General features: G+C 46.9%; 3 protein-coding genes across 3 annotated transcripts in view; 2 read left to right on the top strand and 1 right to left on the bottom strand.

The window, feature by feature from the left end:
• The window catches only part of LOC101783526, a 4,778-nt gene extending 2,259 nt beyond the window's left edge, over positions 1–2,519 (top strand). Inside the window, 1 exon segment of the mRNA XM_012848705.3 lies at positions 2,510–2,519. Coding sequence (XP_012704159.1) covers positions 2,510–2,519 — 10 coding nt within the window.
• A 4,444-nt stretch (positions 2,520–6,963) lies between these two features.
• LOC101766899 (basic salivary proline-rich protein 4-like) lies at positions 6,964–8,421 on the top strand. The gene has a single exon (XM_004982051.3). The coding sequence runs from the start codon at positions 7,071–7,073 to the stop codon at positions 8,232–8,234; it is 1,164 nt and encodes a 387-aa protein (XP_004982108.1). The 5' UTR covers positions 6,964–7,070; the 3' UTR covers positions 8,235–8,421.
• Positions 8,422–8,460: 39 nt separating this feature from the next.
• LOC101767306 (nucleobase-ascorbate transporter LPE1) lies at positions 8,461–11,815 on the bottom strand. The gene is made up of 14 exons (XM_004982052.4): positions 11,614–11,815; positions 11,403–11,500; positions 11,133–11,309; positions 10,938–11,038; positions 10,770–10,845; positions 10,616–10,675; positions 10,326–10,510; positions 10,122–10,218; positions 9,695–9,781; positions 9,545–9,603; positions 9,362–9,453; positions 9,186–9,263; positions 8,929–9,089; positions 8,461–8,846 (listed from the first exon to the last, which is right to left on the bottom strand). Exons 1-14 carry the CDS (start codon positions 11,705–11,707, stop codon positions 8,628–8,630), a joined length of 1,584 nt encoding a protein of 527 aa, XP_004982109.1. The 5' UTR covers positions 11,708–11,815; the 3' UTR covers positions 8,461–8,627.
• Between the last annotated feature and the right edge of the window lie 4,184 nt (positions 11,816–15,999).

Genomic DNA, 15,999 nt, shown 5'->3' on the forward strand with positions numbered 1-15,999 from the left:
CAGTTGCACACGATATAGCTCGTTGGTGTGTGAATTATATTATTCAGCTATGCTCGAGGGGAAGCCCTTTATAGGTATTTAAGAGCATAATGCTCCTAGAGCCAGGCAGCTTCCTAATCTTTTACCACCATAAATTCATTCAAAGCTCGATATGCCCCATAGAGTTTAAGTTTTGTCTTTTTGGTTGCTTCATCCCTCTCTGGTCGAATTATGTTCCTGAGATGATATGGAGTTAATTACATGCGTAAGCGACAAACCAAGGCCACAACATCCACGATAGGTAACAACATGTTGCCATGTCATGCGGACATGTGGCGCTCCACATCATCCAAGGATCAATTCGAATCAGGGGAGCTGAGTGAAATTATGTGGGATTTGCAACTAAGGGGACGGATTAGGTTGTGAAATGGAGAATTTGATTAGGTGCTCGTGTGAGAACCTGAACTGGAGACGGAGACTCTCTGTTGGGCTCCCTAAGGGAATATGTGTGTATGGTACAAGCAATGAGCGCCAGGACATGCTGTATTTACAAACTGTTTGATGATGGTAGTAACAAATTGTGCGAAATGAGATGTCGCGGTATTGGTAATTTTTGTGCCATATGGTGCAGCAACTATTTGGTTACAGGCTTGCAGCACTAACTTGCGATTGTCCCCATTGTCTTATTTGGTAGCAAATCCTGCATTCCATCTTTATTAACCTTTGGTCACATTTCTAGCTGAGTTTGGGTCGTTTCTGTTCAGTTCCTAGTCCTTGTGACTTATTGTTGGAATTTTGAGTGCTCTTATTAGCAAAGTTCTGATCAACCACTTTTGGATATGTAGAAAAAATGGTCTATGTAGGAGGAATGTTTAATAAATAGGTGAGTGACATATACTGTCCTAAATCAGAAATCTAAAGATTTGATGGGCCCTAAATAGCGAAGCTATGACCCTCAAGTTTATTATCCAGTAATGAAACTGATATTTGTGTAACTCTAGAAAATAAAAGGTTTAGGTTGCTTTAGCTACCTATGGATATATTCATATAAAATAGACTCATAAGTTGTAAATTACCTGATCCAGAAATTAACTCTGTATATTTCATGTTAGTTAACAGAGTTATTCCAAGGGAAGTTCCTTTTGTGTCTATGTTTTGCATCTGCTGTGATGTTTCGTTGAGAATATTAAATCAACTCTACTGAGAGTTCTAGCAGTTCTCGCAGATTTTTTCTAGTGAAATGTAAATGTTGTTTATGTAATGAACCGTCATGGTGGTTAAACATTCTTATGTGAAATATTGCATTTCCTGATGACATGTATGTAGTATATATCTCCTTTGGCACACAGCCTGAAATACATTGCAAATTGGTTGATATAGCCATAGAGGTTCATGGTGGTGCCTGAAAATTAATCTTGGAACCATTTCCCACAATTAACTGTGCTGCCTGGACTATATAAGTTGATGAATGCCATTGAGTCATTGATACTAGCAGCTAATGGAGATTTTATACACTGTTTATACATGATTTAATGACTGCTATGAGATGGTAATTATGATTCAATTTCAAGCAAAAAAGAGTTATGTATCTTTGATAATGGCTGTATGAATGTTCCATTTAACAATTAACACATAGACATTGTTGTTCCTGTATTTGTTCATCAATTATTATAGAGTAAACTTCTGAAAAACAGGCTTTGCTGTCATTGTTGTACAAAGCTCGTACGTTTAGCTTATACTATCTCACATCAGGTTCTATGGTCATGTTGTTTCACAAGTGCCCATACTTAACCGAATCCTAATTATTAAGCTATTTGACCTTCAATGTCTATTTGTCATCCATTTTAGCTAGTTGACAAATATTAGCAACTATGGCAGTGCAATTGCAGGGCATGCCTGTTCAGGTTAGATTTTGTTAGAGTGGAGTTTGTGAACTGCATCACCACAAAATACGCATTATGTGTCACAAGTCAAGAAAAGTTTTGACAGTATTACAAATTTGCAGTTTGCACATTACAAGATTACCTTTCAAGTCTGATATGAATTACTATAGATGTTTTGTTAATTGATCAGTATGAAAGGTCTGCTCTGCCAGCTACAGAGAAATCCAATAGTTTTTTCTTAAGGTAGCGTTGAAATGTAGAAGCTGAGAACTGATAACACAAACCTGTTGCTGCACAACATCCTTTTATTTGATTGTCAAAACAGTATGCATTTATTCTGTGTACAATCTTTCAACTAGAAATAAGCAGTTGTTGGTGTGTTTATTGTTCCTGGATGTTTTTTCCTTAAAAAAGGCAACATTGAAATGTGGAGTCTAGACTGACAACACAAATCTGTTGTTGACAAACATCATTTTTATCTGATTGTCAAAAGTCAAAACAATATGCATTTGTTGCTGCATGAAAACTTTTTAGTAGAAATAAGCAGTTGTTGGTGTGTTTGTTGTTCCTGAATGAATTGCTGTCTTCTCTTTCAAAAGAATGAATTGCCATCTCTTTATTCATGGAAACATTATTGCTCTGTGCAGGGGCCAGTGAGAGCATATCTAGGATCAGCGCATCGGCAGTTTACCAGTAGTACTGAAGTATAGTTGCTCCATGCTGAACATGTAATCAGTGCCAATGATGTATCTGTTTGGAGCGGCTTGATAATAACACAACTGAAACCTTGAGCAAAAAAAAACTTTTGTTGATTGATAATTTGATAAAAAATGATGAATTGATTATTTCTTTCAAAATGATGAGTTGACAACGCTGTCGATGATTTTAATGTTACAAACTTAGTATCTACGGATTGTTTCTTGTCAAATTATAGTATCTAATTTGTATATGGGTTTAATTTTGCTGTTTGATGCCACGCCATATGTCATCTATAGCAGTGAGTAATGGCACGCTTCAACCGTGGAATACAACATACAAGAGTTAAATGCACCGGAGGTTCATTAACTTGTGCTAGGGTTTCGGTTAGGTCCATCAACTCTGAAACGCTGAAAGTGGATTTTTAGGTCTTTAAATTTGTTAAGTTGGGTCAGTTAGGACCATACTCCTCCACGTGAGCATCTCATGCTGACGAGGCATGCTGACTTGCTTCTTCAAGCAGCTCCTCGCTGACCCATTTCATCAAACAGATTGTAAGCGACAACAGCACCACCGCCGATGCCATTGCAGCCGCCCCACCTTTCACATTGGGCCGCCGCTGCATGCTGCTGGACACGCCGAGCACCTTGCTGGCACTATATTGGTCCTTGGCCGCCCTCTTTGCCCTCCCGGCGACATCCCGGCGCGGTGACGGGGCACTCCCCGTTCCGGGTGGGGGTGTGCGCGGTCAGCATCAGCCGCTGCTCGAACAGCTCATCAGAGGGTCACTCCCGCCCACGGTATAATTCATGTACTGCTCCAGCTTGCCCTCGAGCTGGTGGCACGCCTAATCCAGCTTCAGGAACCTCTCGTCGGCGCCGAGCCGTGGCGAGAACCCGAGTGAGATCTTGTGCGGGCCGACCAGCAGCCTCAGCTCGCTGGGAGCTCCCGGTGCTACAGCCCGTCGGTAGCTGCCCCCCGGACGGTCTCCATGTCGCACTTGTCGCCGAAGTTCTTCAATGCAGTAACTTCATGATGGTGTTAGAGCAACTCCAAGAGCTCCTTAAAAAATTCTTCCCCAAAACTATGTATTGGGGGTTCTTCCAAAAAAAATTTCCCCCAAAAATATATAAAAAGATCGCTGATAACTAGCCCATAATATTTCAAAACAGACCACATCATCATAATCGGACCCATTAGTTGGGCTACCCAAATCCCCTCCCTCCCCCTCATGATCTCCACGCCGCCACCAGAAGTCCCGTCGCCCCTGCGCAGGAGCACTTCGCCACCGCCCCTGCCTAGGAAAAGCAGTTCCTGCGATCTCCAACTCCAATTGGAGATACGTAAAACAGATTCGCTATGAGTCGACGAAGCCTTCCAATGCAACTGGTGCTGGATTCGTCGTCAGATGATGATGATTTCTTCCTCTCTATTACTCATGTGGCTATGAATGTGGATGAGTCCGATGATGAAATAAAACATTGTGGTTCTGTCCTAGGGCTATACTACATAAGAAAGCATAGTTTGCACATTACAGCTGGGCATCTCCGGCTACTGCTTATCCAATGTTAAAGGCCAAGCAGGTATGCAGGCAGCACTTCCCAATCACAGAAGGAAGAGAACCCAATTGGACAGAAAATACACTACACATGTACAATCAAGTTCAGCAGCATCCAAAGTTTCAGACAGAAAAGGACACACCCATACCAATCACCAACTGAATCCAGCAATAGGAGAACACTTCTTAAGACTAAATAAATTTAATCTTGCATATATGGTTTTACGTACTGAAAATATATATAGACGACGCTACTGTCTGTATAACTAGAACGCTTCTAGTATCTCTATAACTAGAACATACTGTCACAATTATTCCAGCAAACATATAGAAGCTGCTAACCATAATTTCTATAACTAGGAAGATACTGTCGTAGGAAAAACTAGTGAGTATATAACAAGACTAGTATATCTCTACTCTAACATAGTAATTGGATCAATAAAATTCAGAGATCACTTTGTGCAGCAAAAATTGTGCTTACACAAACATAACATAGGCATATGAGAAAAAACTTTGTTCTAACATCATGACCTACTATCAGACACCTGACTCATAAGATCTAACACGACAGCTATAACCTAAACTGCAATTTCCTTGATCAATTACACACGCACAATTAAATAATTTCTTATAGGGACTGATGACTGAGTGATGCAAATACCAACACATTCAATTCAACACAGCACATTCAGACAGATCAAGTTCAATAGAACAAATCGGCTAATTTCGAATCAAGGATTCATCTCAGCTAGGGATCCGCAGTGTAAGAGTGGCCATGAGGATTTACCTCGATCTCCTGTAGCAGTTCGCTGGGGGTTGTAGAACTCAACAGTGGTGACGTAGGGGCACGGAGAGGAGCAATTGAGGAGCTCGGCGACGGATTCAGGGCTCAATCGGCGACGGAGACAAGGGCTGGTGGAGGAGCGCTTGAAGATCTCGACGCCCACGGTGTAGAAGCTCGGCGGCTGCAGTGTAGGGGCTCGGTGACCACCGCGCAATTGAGGATCCGGAGGTGGTTGTGTGGCGGCGGCGATCGACGGCGGAGGTGCAGTGGTGGCGATTGACGGCGGCGGGACGGTGGAGGAGCTCCGCGTCAGCGAGCTTGCGAGCCCTGCGTGGTGTTCTGCCGCCCTGGAAAGGAGCAGCCGCCGCCGCTGCCTCCACCGCTCGGGAAAGGTTGCGAGCCCTGCGTGGTGTTCTGCCGCCCTGGAAAGGAGCAGCCGCCGCCGCTGCCTCCACCGCTCGGGAAAGGAGCTGCCGCCGCCGCCGCTGCCTCCACCGCTCGGGAAAGGAGCTGCCGCCGCCGCTCGGGCGCTCGGGGAAAGGAATGGCGCGCGCGGAAAAAAAAAATAGCGCGAATGGCAGGCGCGGGCGCGCGCGGGCGTATTGGGGAGGAGAAGCGCCCCGCATATTTGCAGCGGAATAGCTCTCGATACGGAGGACGCAAATTTGCGGTAGGTTCGAGGGAGCTATTGGAGCAATTTTTTTCCTATTTCTCTCTAAAAGGTTTAATTAGAGGTAATATAAGGGAGCTCTTTGGACAGGACCGTGGTTTTGGCAAGCTTAGGTAACGAGCAGTGGAGGAACAATTGCACGAGAGGTTTCCGGACTCAGATGCTTAGAACCGAGCTATTGCTTGAGTGAACAAAGCAGAGATGGGCTCAAGTTGCAAGCTTCTTGCACGGCGCCGCGGCAATCTGGAGCAGAGCGGACAGAACTCCAGCAGGCAGCAGCCGTCCTTGCCGCGCGCGCCATCGGTGATGACCGGCGGCGGCAGGCGGCAAACATCGAGGGAGCCGAGCCGAGCTATGCCCTCTGGGAGTCAAGCCGCCCAGCTCCTCACCGCCGATGGCCTGTTGAGGCCTGTGACAATGGCCTTCGCGGCGAGGGGGAGGGACACGCAACGGCGCCGATGTCGTAGCCCGTCATGCAGCGCTCAGGCAATAGCGCTGGTGTGGCCCACAACCCATTTGACGAAATGCGTCTACCAGTAGTCATGCCATGTCAGCATGAGAATCCTACGTGGAGGGATATGATCCAAATGACATAATTTAACAAGTTTAGAGACTAAAAAAACACTTTCGAAGTTGATGTACCAAACTGAACCTTCACATAAGTTAATGGACCTCCAGTGCAGTGAGTAATGGCACGCTTCAACTGTGGAATACAATAGACAATATTGTACCTGTGTGAAGAGCCAAAGTTATATCAGTTTAACCTTCTGAGATTGGCCACATGCAGGTAAAGCTTGGTATTAGGATTTTTTTTCACCTGGAGCTGAGGGTTGTACTCTCAGTCTGGCACTCTGGCTATCGTCGTGCGATTCCATATTACCCAAAGCTTCAAATCTCAAGCTCTCAAGCACAGAAGAAATATAATTCTCAGACACGTGAAGTGTTAGGAGAATGTGGCCAGTTTCTTTTACTCCCTCCATCCCAAATTATAAGTCATTCCAAGAATCTTGAAGAGTTAAAGTATATCAAGTTTGACCAAATTTATATGGTAATATAATAATATTTATGATATCAACTAAGTATCATTAGGTTCTTCATCAATTATATTTTCATAGTATACCTATTTGGTGTTACAAATCTTTATAATTTTTTCTATAATTTTGATCAAACTTGAGATGTTTTGATTCTCTAAAATTTTTAAAATAACTTATAATTTATAATGGAGGTAGTAAAATTGTACGCGTACCCGACACCAAGGTAATCTCTACGCGCAAGGCAGCTACGCCCGTGCGGGCAAGGACCTGCAGGAAATCGTACTACCCAAAGGCAGCTTCAGAAGATTTATTACAGGGCCCCCGGTCAGCGTTCAAAAGGGAAATCTATGGGCTGTGGGCCACCACCCGCAATAGAAGCGGAAACAATTTTTTTTTTCCTGCCGTCTCTTTCCGAGTCAGTTGCAGCCCCTTTGCGGCGATCGCCGGGGAGGAGAAGAAAGAAGCGATGGAGGCGGCGCCGAGCGCGAAGCCGGGGCGGGAGCCGCCTCCCGTCCCTCCCAACTACATCAGCCTCCGGCACCTCCAGGAGCTCCGCCTCAAGGAGAAGGAGGAGCAGGAGAGGCGGCGGCGGGAAGAGACGGCGGCCGCGGCCGCTGCCGCCGCAGCTAAGCGGGAGGCGGAGGAGGCGGCCAGGGCCGCCGCGATTAAGCGGGAGGCGGAGGGCCGCGCCGCCTCGTGGGAGGCCTCCGGCGGGGCCAAGGAGAGGCACCGCGGGGGGAAGGCGCAAGGGCAGGGGCACCAGTGGGTCGCCGTGGCGCATCGGGCCCCGGCCACGACTGCCCGGCCGATGGAGGGCGGGCAAGGTGCGGCTGGGAAGAGGGAAGCAGCGATTGGAGGCGGCGCTGGCGAGAAGGGGCCGGACAATGCCCCATACGGCAGAGGCAAGCCCTGGGTGAAGGGGAAGTGGAAGGGGAGAGAGAAGGAGAAGCGGGCCGAGGCGGCTCCTGCTCCATCACACGGCGGCAAGCCTGCTGAGGTGGTTCCTGCATCACCGTACGGCGGTAAGCCGGAGAACAAGAGCGAATCGAAGGCGAAGGGGAAAGTCCCGGGAAATCAGGCGGCGGAATCGGGCTCGGGTGGCGGGCGAGTCGAGCCAGCCGACGCAGCCATCTTATCCTCACGAGACTGCTTCCGGCGCGGGAGACCGAAGGGCGCTGGTGGCCGGAGCACAGAGACGTGCACGGGCGTCGCGCCGGTGAAGACGGACGGCCCGTCGCCGCCGCGAGGCGTCAAGTCGGACGGCATGGGGAAGCCGAAACCCCCGGCTCCCAGGCGCGCAGACGCGGTGGCGGGCGGCGATCCGCCGGACGGGAAGAAGGCGGGTCCGGCCCAGGCCCCGCCCACCTCGGCCGCCGACGGCAGCAGCAAACCAACGAGCGGTGGCGAGCTCCGCAAGACCATGGAGGCAAAGCCCGGGGGGCTAGTGGAAGGGCAGCGCCGGCGGCAGGTGGTGGAGGCTCAGGCCGTGGCGGAGCTGAACCCACGGGGTGCGAGGTGCGAGGCTGGGGGGCCATGGCGCGGCCGAGGCAATGATGCCGCGGAGCAGCACGGGCGAGTGTGGGTGCCAAAGGCGGCGGCGGCCGGATCATCTGCCGGCGCCGGGCTTTGAAATTGCCGGCGTAGATGAATAATTTGGGTTGCGATTGGAATTGCTTGAAGCTTGGGGCAAATTCCACTCTGGTGAGGGATGGCTTGACTAAGCTTTAGTGAATACCTGACTAGTGAAGGATGGTCTGTGAAAAGAATCGAAGCCATGTTCTTGTTCCTCAAATCTATTTTGGTGACAGTTTCAAATATGAGATTCTGAAGAAAAATATGAGACTCCGAAGAAAAACTAGTGACTGAATTATTGCAAAATCTCCTAGTCTCTCTGAAATTAAAATTGTTCATCCAAAATGATTTATAAGCAGAATCAAAACATCTAGCTCCCTCCCATCTGCTTGATAGGGGATATCACATTGGTTCTAAAGGGAGCTCTCCCTCTTCAGAGTCCCTCAGCATCCTAAAGCGAGGGGAAGTACCTGCTCAGGCCATAAGGCAGAGCATAGAACTCCTCGCTCCTGGAGTCCTGCTTGTAGGATTTGAACTTCTCCCACCAATGCCAGCCTCTGTCCTTCCTCACACTAGCTTCCCAGTACAAGTGGGTGCAGTCCAGGAGGTAGGCGAGTATGGCTGCTACTGTCGCCGGCGAGGAGAAGATGACGTTGACCATCACATTGAACTGCAATGTCAAGAGGGAGATAGTGATCAGAGTATGAAGACTAGAGGAATTTGTTTCTTGCAATCACGCTGAGTACGCTTACCGCAACGGAATGGGTGTGAACTGGCCCAAAGCCAAAGAACATCTCGTACACTCGGAAGTACTGTGGGATGGACAGTCCGAGGAACAAGGAGATGCTGATTATGAACTTTGATCTCAGGCTGTTGAGATTGCAGTACTGAAGTAGGCTGAGGCCTGCACCAACTGCGTCAAGCAGAAAGCAAGTTCAGATCAACAAAAGAAGATGATATCAAAACTGCCGCTGTGTAACTGATATGGATTGGGACCGTAAAGTCTAACCTGTATAAGCAAAGAGAACACAGTACAGTGCAGCGAAAAGTGACAACGGAATAGATGCAAGAACTGCCCCAAATTTCCCTGTTGATTTGTAGTTCATATCGGTCAGGTGAAGCAGCAATCATTTTAAGTGTTGACGATTGATGCTGCTAAAAGTTTCAGAGAATGGGAGAGCTTACCAAACAATGAGAAGAAAATCATGAACAAGGCTGAGATCTTTATAACTCGCCGGCTTCCAACTCGCGTCAACGGCAACAAACCTGCATTCTCACTTTGAAAGCAACCAAGACAGGTTATTCCAAATTTTTCAGTTTGAACTGGTTCTCTAACTGAACAGCAGCAATAAGAGTAGAATGCATTACACTGAAGCTGCTGTGCCTGTCAATGTACCGCACATCCCATCCAGTATGATGGATATGCCCTGATGTTTCAGAAGTTGCATTCCAGTTAGTGGAATCCTTGTAAAATACGGTCAGAAAAACTGAATAATATCTTTATTCATATTTGATTACCTCCCAGCCAACTCCACGCGAGAACACTGAAGGTGGGCAGAATGTTGCCCCGGCGAATCTTGACACAACGATTAAGGTACCGGTAGACTGCAAGGAAAGTTGCTCAGCATTTGAATCAAATCAGGGTATTTTGCGGGATTTTTTTATCTTGTCTTAGAACAAGCAAAATTACTGTTGAAGATTCCCAATTATCTTTGTGAGGATCATTTTTTTTTCTCAATCATGAATGGGAACTACGAACCATTTTGTTATTAAGAAGAATGAAAGTACAGTGAGGATCATATATGCTTAACTACTTTTCGTTCTCTGGAATCTTGGCAGCGTTTACTGAATAAGCTTCAGAGTAGAAATGCTCTAGTAACTAGTATGTGCCTTGTTGCTGAAATAAGTAAAAGAACTCGATAACATGATAGCACAAAGAGCAGACCTCAATAAGCGATGCAAAAGAAGCAGCCAGCATGGCGAGGCAATCCTGCCAGCAGAAAATGGGGTACCCCCACTGGAACGGGTAGGGAAACCTGACCCTGCAAGGAGCAGAACACAAGACAGCACAATCGAACGCATCATCAGCTCGGAGCACAGCAACACATAACAGAAATCAAGAACATCGATCGTGAGCAGTTTAGCCTACCAAGGTGAGCCCTGGATGATCCCGGCCCGGTCGGTGCGGCAGCTGAACTGCGTCACGGGGCCCCTCTCGTTGTAGGCGCCGGCCGCCGTCAGGATCTCGGCGTAGATCCAAACGATGATGATGGTCACCAGCACGGCGCACCGGCCGAACACGAAGCTCCCCTTGACGAAGAAATGGGAGGCGTACTGCAAGGAGAGGAAAAAAACATGGCTGTCAGATATTGCTGAAGCCATGGCACCGTACGGTGCTGTACGGTGGTCATGCTGTTCATGATCAGTGGCTGCTGTTACCTCTGCGAAGAGCACGAGAAGAACAAGGGCGGGGAGACCAATTTCGATGCATTTGGCGACCTGCAGGAGACGGGTAGCAAGAATCTAGACGGATTAGTAGGGTGCACCGGAGAAAGAGGACGAGAGATTTACTCTGCCGTGCCGACGAGCTCACCCCGGGGAACGTGAAGTAGAAGAGCCCCAGCCCCGAGAGCGTGACGAATGGGAACGCCGCGAGGGGGCTCAGGAACCTGACATGCACGGCGGCACAGCCACATCGTCAGCACAAGAGCAAGAACAGCTAAACAGGAAGATGACATGAACGGAGGTAGCAAAGCAAGACCTTATGAAGACCCTCCATATGCCGAAGAAGCCGACGACGGCCTGGAAGACGCCGGCGATGATGAGCGCGCCCTGGATCGACCTCATCGTGAGGACGAACCTCTGAAGTGAAACGGCGTCGATCAGAAGCAGATCGGTCAGTCACGCTGCAGAAGAGATCGATCGATGGAACAGAAGAACAAGGCATGGCACGGACCTCGAGAGGGTCGATGATGAGCGCGTGTCGCGGGCTGAGGACGATGGCGACGATCGGGTAGATGTAGGTGTAGGAGCCGCCCATCACGGCGGGGAGCCGCGTGCCGAAGTGGACCTGCAGGAGCGTGTTGATCCCGGCGAGGAAGAGGATGGTCTGGATCACGATCGCCTTCTCAGCCTGCGCCCACGCACGCACTCATCAGTGCTCGTTCGTTCCAGGCAAACGGGAAGGGGAACAAGTAACAACGGAGGAGTGATGCAGTAGACTTACATGGCCGCCGCCCATGAGCGGGACGATGATGGTGGGGATGATGACGGTGGTGCCGAGCATGACCAGGTAGTGCTGGAACGCCACGACCACCGTCGTGACTGCAGACAGACCACGCGCACAGATCAGCGAACCGGCCGTTCAGAGCTCACGGCGGCGCCGCCGCAATCAGATCAATCAAATCAAAGCCAAGGAGATGGTGGCAGTAACGTACGCCATGGTGGGGGGCTGGTGATGCAGAAGTCGAGGCCGTCGAACTGCTCCCTGACGGGGTGCGGCACCAGGTCCTCGGCCTTCACGGGGGCCATGGCGCCGGCGCGGCCGGACTGGCTGGCGACCTCCTCGCCGCCGGTCGGGGGGAGAAGGAGAAGAGGGGGCGGTGAGGTTTGCAGTGGAGCGGTCGGAGGAAGAAACCCAGGAGCGGCTCCGCTTATGTAGAGCGCGTCCCTCGCGCTCCCGGTGCACTGCCGGTCTGCAGCTGTGCAGCCTCAGTTATTCAGTGTCACGTTTCACTGCCTCACGTCCTAATCGTCAGGTGACAAAGTTTGTTTTTCTTTTAAACTGTTTTTAAATTTAAAAAAATATAAAAATGGAAAATGTGGCTCCACCCGACCTTGCCGTTCGACGTGCCAACGACTCAAAGCCATCTTAGCATACGTCGGAGAAATTGGATCGATCGTTGGATCCACCAACGACGTAGCTAACAATAGGATTATTAGGTGGATCCATACGACCTTCCCCGTTGCGCCCACGATACGAAGAAAGAAATATACCAATTGGCATGTTTTTTTTATGTTTACACTATACATGAGTATTTTATCTTTCCTTTTTCATGCTTAAATTTTGAACCTTTGGATTTTTATCAAAAGATTTCCTTTCAAAAGTTCTATGTTCTTCTTCATCTAGTTTTCTTCGTCCTCCAACAATTTCCTTCCTTCACCCATGGGACATCAAAGCAAGCCCTAACACTCCCGCTCACCTTCCTCCTCCCATCTCTGGTAGTCCCGCTGCCAAATCCAACGCCACTCCCTACCACCACGCTAACCACGAGTTTCTCTCACACAATCATTTCACCAGCTAGATCAGTTATTCAGTTTCATACTTTACCGCATCACGTCTTGATCGTTAAATGGCAAAGCTTGTTTTTTGTTCAACTTTTTTATATAAAAAAAGAAGAAAAAAAGGTAGCCCTTGCGATCTTACCGTTGGACATGGTAGCAACTCAAAGCCATCCTCATGTAAGTTAGAGAAACTAGATTAGCCATTGGATCCATCAACAATGTATCCAACAATGGAAATATTAGGTGGATCCATGTGACCTTATCCATTGCGCCAGCTAGTGAGAGAAAAATTATACCAATTGGCATGATTATTTTTTAACCTTAGTATTTAAACTTCCCTCTTCGACGCTTGAATTTTGAACCTTGGATCTTTTTCAAGATTTTCATACAATATTTTCTTTCTTCCTTGTTAATCTAATTTTCCTTTTCAATTCCTAGCCATAGCGCCTAAAGCAAGCCCTGACACCTTGGCCCACCTTCCTCCTCTAGTTTCTTGCGGTCCTGGTGCAACAGCCACGCTAACCGCGAGTTTATCTCATCACCACCCTTCCACCAGCTGGATCAGTTATTCGGTTTCATGTTTTTCAAGGGACAAAGTTTGTTTTTCAGTTTAGACTTTTAGAGAAACAATAGGACGAAGGTGTCCCACACGACCTTGCTATTGGACGTGGCAACGATTCAAAAATCATCTTGAGACACATTCAAGAAATTGGATCGGTCGTGGAATCCATCAACGGTATAGCCAACAAGGGATTATTATGTGGATCCACGTGACCTTAACCATCACGCCAATGAATGAGGGAAAAGCAGCACTAATTGGCATGGGTGCTTTTTATGTTTATGCTATACCTAATTATTTGACCTTACTTCTTACGCACTTGAATTTTGAGCTTTTAGATCTTTATCAAGATTCCCATCCAACACTACTCTTTTCTTCATCTAATTTTTTCTTTTTTTCCTTCACCCATGGCACCCAAAGCAAGCCTGACACAAATGGGCCCTCACCCACTTTCCTCCTCCCGAATCTTGTGGTCCCACTACCAAATTCACCATCACTCCTTACTACCATGCTAACTGTGAGTTTGTCTCACCACAACCTTCCCACAGCTGGTCAGTTATTCGGTTCATGTTTTACTGCATCACATCCTAATCATCAAGGGACAAATTTTATTTTCAATTTAGTGTTGTTTAGAAAAAATGTGGCCCCACACGATAATATTGTTGGACGTGGCAGCGACTCAAAGCCATCCTGGCATGCCTTAGAGAAGTGGATCTACAAAAGTATCTATCAATGGTGTAGCCAAGGATAATTAGGTGGATCCACATGACCTTGCCCATTGCCTCGATGAGTGAAGGAAAAAATGTAGCAATTACGTGGCTCTTTTTATGTTCACACTATAACATAGTATTTTACCTTTTTTCTCTTCCACGCTTAAATTTTGAGCCTTTAGGTCTTTATCAGCATTTTAATCCAACAATTCTCCTTCTTTATTCTTGATCTAATTTTTTTCTTCCTCCAACAAATTCTTTCCTTCAGCCATGGCACCCAAAGGCCAAAGCAAGCCACGGCACCCTTGCCCACTTTCCTCCTCCTGTTTCTGGTGGTCCCGCTACAAAATCCACCACCACTCCCTACCGCCATGCTAATCATGGTTTCTCTCAGCAAACCTCTCATCACTTAGATCAGTTATTCGGTTTCATGTTTCACTGCATCATGTCCTAATCGTCGAGGAACAAAGTTTGTTTTTTAACTTTAGCTTTTTTAAAAAAAAAGAATAAAAATAAAATGTGGCACCACGTGACCTTATTGTTGGACGTGTCAGTGACTCAAAGTTATCATAACGTATGTTAGAGAAACTGGATTGGCTAATGGATCCAATCAACATCGTATCCAGCAATGGGATTTTTGGGTGGCTTCACATGACTTTGCCGATTGTGATGATGAGTGAGAGGGAAATAGTATCACACTATATAGATTTTTATGTCCACATTATACTTGGGTATTTTACCTTATCTCTTCCAAGCTTCAAGCTTGACCATTGGATCTTTGTCAATATTTTCATCCAATGGTCCTTCTGCATTCTTCATTTAGTTTTCTTTTTCCTCCAAACATCTGCTTCCTTCAGTCGTGGAGCCCAAAGCAAGCACACCTTAGACTCACCCTCCTCCTCCCATCTCAGGTTGCTCCCTCAACCAAAGCCTCCACCACTCCCCATCTCCATCCTAACATGCTAGAGTGAGCTTCTCCCATCACAACCCTCCTCTCGGTGATCCTCGTTGCCTCATCCACCAACTACCTTCACCAGCAGAGCATGCTTTCTCCCATGGCCTTCCCTCATACTCTAAATCCCATGTTCTGATTTTCCACTCCCCAATCTCAACCCCCAAAGTCCCAAAATCCTCTAACCCTAACCTATCAGAAAGGCTTCATCTTGTTAGAGATAGAGGAGAGGGAAGCCAATATCGTGGGAGTTCGAGAAAAAGGGGTTGAGTTTTGAGCGAATAAAAAAATGGAGTGTGGCTTGTAGAGCCAAGTGCCCAAGTGTGACATAGCATTTCCTTCTTTCGAATAGGATCTAAATTATATAAAAGCAATAGCAAAATTACACCATGGTATTACATAAAGGGTCTTGAAGATTAACGAAGTGAACAAAATGATTATTATATCCTAATTTGGCACATATCTTCATCGAGTCTTAACAAATCAACATGAGATTGGATGAAGGAGAAAATACAAAAGATCTAAAAAGGCTTTAGACCTGGAACACCGCAAGATATACATAAATAAAATGAGTGCAGCTTCAACGGTGACCACTAACTCTAGCACGCACAAAAGTCTATGAACAAGCATCAATCACCATCTACTTGCAAAGTCTATGGGACATTTTTGGTGGAGCTTAGGGTGGCTCAAGCTCCACCTATGTAGTTGTACTACAGAGGTAGCAACTCAACTAGATAAGAGGGGGATCGGAAGGAGCTAAAAATTTTAGCTTCACTGGCTCCAGCTCCTGTGATAGGCTGAAGCTCTACCAAAGAGGTCGTACGTATCTCTTCTATGTTTAATCAACCTTTGTTCATTTCAAAAGAAAAAAACACCCTGAGGGTGTCACATGCCCACTTAAGGTCTTCCTTGTTTCCAACTTTCTTTTATGGGGGGTGTGTGTTTTTTTTTTCGGGGGGGGGGGGTGTCTGCCCGAAGATGATCCTTGCACGCACACATTATCGTGTCACTTCATTGAAAATTCATGTAAATACTCAAACATTGTTTTTGAAAACAAGAGCTGGAACCGACATATCTTGACCTGAATTATGTTCACTTAACTGCAAAACAAACTCTAAAAATCTAACCAGAAAAGTAAGTATCTAGGTGCAACATTGGCATTTAGCGCTTAAAAGGTTTTTTGTTGTAGAAAATAAGATATTCAATTGATATCAAATTCAATTCCTCTTGCATATGTACTGATATATGCTATCAACAGACTTTTCCTTTCCATTTTTTTTGTTCAAAGCCATTGCTCTGAATAACTTCAACACTGGCA

Source organism: Setaria italica, chromosome IX (assembly GCF_000263155.2).
Source record: "Setaria italica strain Yugu1 chromosome IX, Setaria_italica_v2.0, whole genome shotgun sequence".
NCBI classification, from domain to species: domain Eukaryota; kingdom Viridiplantae; phylum Streptophyta; class Magnoliopsida; order Poales; family Poaceae; genus Setaria; species Setaria italica.

What these genes read in the sequence shown, in the direction of transcription:
- LOC101766899 (XM_004982051.3), top strand. Translation starts at nt 7,071, where the DNA reads ATGGAGGCGGCGCCGAGCGCGAAGCCGGGGCGGGAGCCGCCTCCCGTC.
- LOC101767306 (XM_004982052.4), bottom strand. Translation starts at nt 11,707, where the DNA reads ATGGCCCCCGTGAAGGCCGAGGACCTGGTGCCGCACCCCGTCAGGGAG. An exon ending in CGCTCATGGGCGGCGGCCAT is followed by an intron (nt 11,310 to 11,402) that starts GTAAGTCTACTG and finishes GCGTGGGCGCAG; the next exon opens with GCTGAGAAGGCGATCGTGAT. An exon ending in GATTTTCTTCTCATTGTTTG is followed by an intron (nt 9,264 to 9,361) that starts GTAAGCTCTCCC and finishes ACAAATCAACAG; the next exon opens with GGAAATTTGGGGCAGTTCTT.